This window comes from Cucurbita pepo, unplaced genomic scaffold (assembly GCF_002806865.2).
Source record: "Cucurbita pepo subsp. pepo cultivar mu-cu-16 unplaced genomic scaffold, ASM280686v2 Cp4.1_scaffold000184, whole genome shotgun sequence".
Lineage (NCBI taxonomy): Eukaryota > Viridiplantae > Streptophyta > Magnoliopsida > Cucurbitales > Cucurbitaceae > Cucurbita > Cucurbita pepo.
This window is the reverse complement of record NW_019646454.1, coordinates 159,330-165,678: the sequence shown is the minus strand read 5'-3', so window position 1 is coordinate 165,678 and position 6,349 is coordinate 159,330. Positions and strand designations below refer to the sequence as shown.

The following is a 6,349-nucleotide window of genomic DNA, read 5'->3' as shown; positions in this document are numbered from 1 at the left end:
CTCTCCCCTTACACTACAGGGATGACCATGAAGGTGGACTCGTTCTGCGCGAGACCCTACTTAAGTTGGAGGACTGATATCATCTTCACCCCTTTAGGTCGTTTAATGCTTGTTTGGACGAAAGTTGGGTTGGTTCCTGTGATGACTAAGCATTTGGCCAAGGGCATAGAGATGACCTTGTGTTCAAGTAAGAACTCTATCCTGGATACAACATCAAAATTATCCATTTTGACAATCACAAATTTGGTATGCCCACTCTAAGTTCCTAGCTTGATGATGACCCTTTTCGTCACTCTTAGAATGGTTAGGGTTGCCGAATTGATGACTTTTATCTTTTTCAAGTCTCATTGCCTGTTTATATTTAGTCATTTGACTTCAGCTTCTGTCATGTCATGAAGTTATGGATGGTCCCAGAGTCGACCATAGTGCTCTTGGTCAATCAGTGGTTAACCTACACTTCTATGTACATAAGCCCTCTTCCAACTAGTTCCTTCGACTTTCCTGCCTTCTTTTGGATTGTCGAAAAATACTTTAGGGCCTTCATACGTGAGTTGTCAATGCTCTCAAAAAATGTTCTCTCCGCTTGGATTGTCTCAGGACTAGGTTTAGACTTTGTCACCAATGTGGCTTGGAATGCTTGAAGGGCTGCTCTCTTGGGGCACTCGGATATTCTGTGGTCCCCTTACATATGAAGTAGGATGGGGGCCTGATTATAATTGTTTCGGTAGGGTCCTCTTCATGAGTATCTTTGTTTGGAGGGCCTATGGCCTCCACCTCCTCTCCTTGTTTGCTCGCCTCCCCCACTCTTAGGGGAGTTAGCTTAATTGTTCCTGTTGCCTCCACTTGAGGAAGGCTGACTCCGCCTCACGTCCTAAGTCAAATAACTATTCAGGTGCAGCGTAGGCCAAAGAAAAGTTTTGAATTTGCTGTTCATATAATTTTGACTTTGCCAATGGCTGATTCTGCCTCACGTCCTGAGATTGTTCGTTACCTAAGAAAATCGTGTCTTTTTTGACATATCACAAATATCCAACATCAACATTGTAAACTGCTTGACATATTCTTAAATATTCCACACGTGTTTTAACTCTCTTAATTTCGTACTAGCAAGGATCTCAACATTTTTTAAAAAGAACTACGAACGAAGTTCTTGTTTCAATCTTTCTCAAGTATCTACGGTGCATCGATCATCTTGAATATCCATATATTTCGTTCTCCAACACAACTTTGCATCCTTGTCTAGGTGCATTGTTGCTAACGTGATCTTTGTTTCATCAGACACCGTGTTTGTGGTTCGAAAGTATTATTCGTGGTCAAAAATGAAATTTTCTAGGGACTTAGCATTTCGAGCCCCACAAAAGGGTTTAAATTCTAGCATCCTTATCTTGTTGAATTGGATTGGCCCCGTGCTGGAGCTTGGCCATACTTCTCATGGTCACGTTCAATCTAGCACTCATGTCTACTCTTTCAACATTGACCATGTCGAGGACCGTCTTGACGTCTTTTGAAAGTTTGGTGACAATTTGAATGATCACCTCCTGGGAGCTGTCTAATCCATCGATACGCTCTTCTATCAAGGCAACAGAGCCTGTCGAGCTATCTCAACGTTCAAAGACACCAGATCTTGTGACTTTTTCTTCTAGGTTTTCAACCTATAAATCAGTTCCTGGATGGGCATCCCATCGAAGCTCCTTGCCATCATATCAATCATGTCGGTCTTGGTGGCGAGCTCTTTCACGCGGTCATCCAAGAATTGAATGTTGTTAGGGGCTTCTTGAAGATTCTACATCTGATTTCATGTTGGGACTTCTTTAGCTATTTTATCGTGGACATGTTTACTAAATTGTTTCTTGAAGTCGACTTCGCTCTGATACCAACTATCATAATCGCACTTTCTTGGGACGTTTACAAGCAATTGTGAGGCACTCACTCTCAACACTGAGTGAGTCAATCATGGCCTGATGACGTATACCCAAGCCTTTAGCCCCATTTTGAGAAGAAGATTTTATAAAACGGGCAGAGAGATTTTCTAAAAAGAGTTTGAAAGCAATGTATAGCTTAGCAAGCAAGAAAGGCAACACACCGGCTTAAATATCATATAATTTCAGGTAGGAAAAATTGACGACTAGTCGCATCCTCAATCATACATTTTGAGGCATTTCAATTCTATCCGGTTGACGCATACTCCAAAATTAGAAGCTAATACAACAACAAAGCAATAATTAAAAAAAAAAAAAAATACAACACACATACATACATACAAGAGTTTGATATGACATGGGCATGCGGCCACGAACAACCTGTTTTAAATAAACATGACCGACCTGACAGGATACATAAAAAGTGAAGCATCCCCAACAGTTCTTTTTTATAATACAAAGCCAAAAAGCTTTTCAAAAGTGAAAAGTAAGATATAATGGAATCTCCATGTTTTCAAACTTCTACTGTGCCAAAGTCTTCATAGTTAAAACCAAAGATTTTATGTTGCTTTTTTGACATCATTGAGAGAAAAAGACAAAGCCTTTACCTTGAAATTTGATTGATAATATCATCGTTGATTAACCCTTTTGCTATAATTAACACTTTTTCTTTGTTTACTTTAATTTAGTTAAATTTCCCTTTAATTAGCTACACATCAAGTCTACTAAACAAGCAAATAACTATGTATTGAAAATAAATTATGATAATTAAGTACATGCTTGGTGTAAGTGATGCATGCCCAGCAGCAGCAGAGAAAACCAAACCCCTAAAACCCTAAAACCCAAAAAAAACCCTAAAACCCTAAAAACCCTAAAAAACCCTAAAAACCCTAAAAAACCCTAAAAAACCCTAAAACCCTTGAACCACACTCTTACAAATCACTAAAATAAAGGCTTTACTTGTATGCATCTCTTACAGCCCATGTCTTAAGCACTGAAAAAACCACAAAAGAANTTTTTTTTTTTTTTTTTTTTTTTTCAATTAGAAACACACTAATTTCGGACCATTTCCCTCAATTCCCCTTTGCAATGCAATTCATATAACGCTCTCCCAACTCCCTAAATCTGCCTTCTTTTAAAAGCTGGGGAAATCAGGAGAGGGCTATTGCAAAGCTCTGATTTTTCTTCTTCTTTCTATGCATATTTTGTCAACAATTATAACCCATCTTCACCTTTGTCCCTCCGTTTCCACCGCCGCCCGTCATCGTCGTTATCTCGTTGATTCAGCTCGAGTCGGCCACAATGCCCTTATAACGGTTTGCTGTAAAGCTTGAACTTTTCATTGCTAGAAAGAGAAGAAAAGAAGAGATGTATGGTTTGAGCTCTGGTGAGGGCACATGGATGGTATATAAAGAGTATTTAATCTTAAAAGTGGGGTTGAAATTTTGGGATGAATGAGGTGAGGGTAAGGGCATGTTTGTGGAGAGTGCAAAAAGATCCACTAACTCGATTTCCAATGCTCTTGGAATTATCATGTCATGGGCAAAAGAAGAGGGTTACAGCTCGAGACACGGTTTTTTATTTTTTATTTTTTGTGGGGGAAAAAATAGGAAAAAAAAAAAAAAAAGATGAACTTTTTGGTTTTATTAGGTTATTATTGGATAGTGGTGAGTGGGTGATTTGACATGAAATTGTGTGAGAAATTTTATTCCCAAAAGTGGACCATTAATTCCACTAAGCAAACAGAGCCAATTAAGGTGTGAATTTGGGAGTTGATTGAGCCATTGATTGACATAGCTTTACAATATTTCAAAGCTACAACCAAAAGATAATAATTTTTATGCATGCTTGTTCGAATCTTTTATGTTTCAACTCTAAAACTTTGTCAAGATTGTTTTCAGATCATGTTTCTCTTTTCTGTTGGTAGTAATTGAAAAGTTGTTAGTAATTAAAATTTTAAAACTTTTTTAAAAAAATCTAAGTTTTAAAAGAAGATTTTAGTCTTAAAAGTTTAAACATGGCTTGATCTACTTTGGATTTGAATATATAAAAAAATCTCTTTGATGAGATGCATTTAAATTCTAAAACTTTGGTCCAAGTTGATTTGAATTATGTAAGCAAAGATTAAAAAAAAAAGAAGTAAATAGGATGATCACTCATTCTTAAAGAAATATGGAAAAAAAAAAATATATTGGAGGAACTAAAATTGTAGACTAACACATCTATCACGGAAGGAGAAGGACATACGTCGCTCATCCATTAGGATGCATGTCGAGCAAGGGAGGTAGGAACGCGTTAGGCACTGGATGGGACGCATGTCGGGCTGTGGAGGACTCTACGTGTCGGGTGGAGAACACAAGACGTGCGAAATGGCTTGGCGAGTCAATGGGTGACACGTGGCAAGGCATGAGTGCGTCTACCCTTCCCCTAGGAACATTGGCATGCACATGGGTTGTGCGTGTGAGACGCCTCCTACCGCACGCGCCATGGGTTGTGCGTGTGAGACGCCTCCTACCGCATGTGGGGCATGTGAGTTAGATACTTTTTGACTCATTTGACCTCCATTCGACTACGTTTTGCTCTGATTCTGATACTAACTTTAATACGACTTCATTTAGGACATATCAGCGGAAAAAGCTATTTTGGGAAGGCGCACATCAGCCAAGTTAGTAGTCAATTGAACTTTTCTCAAGTAATAGTTGTAAGGATCGCTAGGATGAGTTAGCATGCGAGCATATCTTACCGTAGGTGGTTAGAATATGCATGATTCAGTCTCAGAATAAGCAATTTGGATGAGTATGATAGGTATGTTATGGAAGAATTACTGAAATACCTCTAGGAATGAGAATTTAAGATGCATGCATATTATCTTGCTTTCTGTTGTGTAAGAAAGGAGAATGAGATGTTGTGATATGTACTTCAGGAGTTTGATGGATGTTATCACCCCATTGAGTTTACTTAAATGTTTAGATTATGTTTCGTGTGCTCTAGGTGATTGATAGGAATACCTCTCTAAAAAGTATGCATGGACGAATAGATCATGTTTCTCATGCTTTAGGTGATCGATATGAATATCTCCATAACAAAGCATGCATGAGCAAACCAAGTTAAGAATAGACAAATTTTTATATTGACCGACATTGATACGTTTCCAATAGACTGACCACAATTGGATAGTGAGTGACGATTAAAGATCTAGACCTAAATGCACCCAGAGGATTGGTTTAATCCTAAGTAACTTGGAAATCCAAGATGAGATCTAAACCGCCTAGACATCCTAAGAACCTAGTAAATCTCCACGACACCGAATGAAAATTATGAGAACTTCTGAGACTGTTAGCAGCATGAACAGATCAATTTAAGGAGTCGCTGATGTGTATTGGATATAACCCACCTTAAGAGGGGATGAGAGACTGCATAAGTAGATGATATAAGGAACTACTAGTGTAGAATACAACCTGCCTTAAGAGGGGATGAGGAACTACATAAGCAAATATTCTCATTCATCTTCTTCTCCACCACCACGGTTGGCTTTGACAACGGAGGGGTAGTCTCCATGGCTACCGCAGGCGGAGCCAATTGATTATTCTTCAGCTCCACCCTTTTGGCCTCCAAATCACCCTTCGCCATAATTTGTACATACAACCTCACCTTCTCCAACACAATTGGTTTTCCCTTAGCCAAGATAGTCTCTCTCATTTTCTTCCGAATTAGCCCTTCATCCTTCATAGAAATTCTAATCTCAGGATCCTCATCAGTGTTCTCATCGAAAATATATGGAATCTCAATAAGTCCTTCGACATTCTGCAGATATTTACCTTCGAAATCTGGGCATTGTACTGGCCTCTTCGTCAACCAAGTAGCTGCAGCATCCTCGATAAATCGCCTCCTTTGCCTACTGTGGCAACTCTTCCGGCTTCAACACCGTCTTTGTCCCTTGCTCCAAGGGGCGTGCCTCCTTCTTCGTCTATTGGAACTTCACCACTTGCTATGGCGCCGACTATTTCTCCACGAGCTTCGACTACTGCTCCGTCACCGGCCTCCACTCCTGGCAATGGTGGTGCTGTGAACAAAATTGATGTCTCTAAATCTATCATTGTGGCTCTTCACCCACTCCTCATGGTCTCTTTATTAGTCAGTTAAAATATGCTCGAGATATTCTTACTCGGGCTCATTTGCTCGATAGCAAACCAGTCCACAAGACGCAGGCCTCAATCCGTTTCTGTCCCTCTCTTTCTTTCTTCCTCTAAAATACACCCAGAGTCTGCATTCTTAGTTTATGCCATCTTCTTCCTCTCTTCTTCATAGCCACCATCGAACCCTCTCTCTCTGTCTCTTGCCCTTTTCTCAAAATAGAGCTATTGCCCTAATTCTGAAGCCTCAACCTTGCGTCTCCCACACCCCATGGAATTCTTATGGGGTTTTTCCAT

General features: G+C 39.7%; 1 protein-coding gene across 1 annotated transcript; it reads right to left on the bottom strand.

Moving 5' to 3' along the window:
- Positions 1-1,364: 1,364 nt before the first annotated feature.
- Positions 1,365-6,016, bottom strand: LOC111784314. Its single transcript, XM_023665052.1, has 3 exons — positions 5,819-6,016; positions 5,378-5,723; positions 1,365-1,588 (listed from the first exon to the last, which is right to left on the bottom strand). The coding sequence occupies exons 1-3, from the start codon at positions 6,014-6,016 to the stop codon at positions 1,365-1,367; spliced, it is 768 nt and encodes a 255-aa protein (XP_023520820.1).
- Between the last annotated feature and the right edge of the window lie 333 nt (positions 6,017-6,349).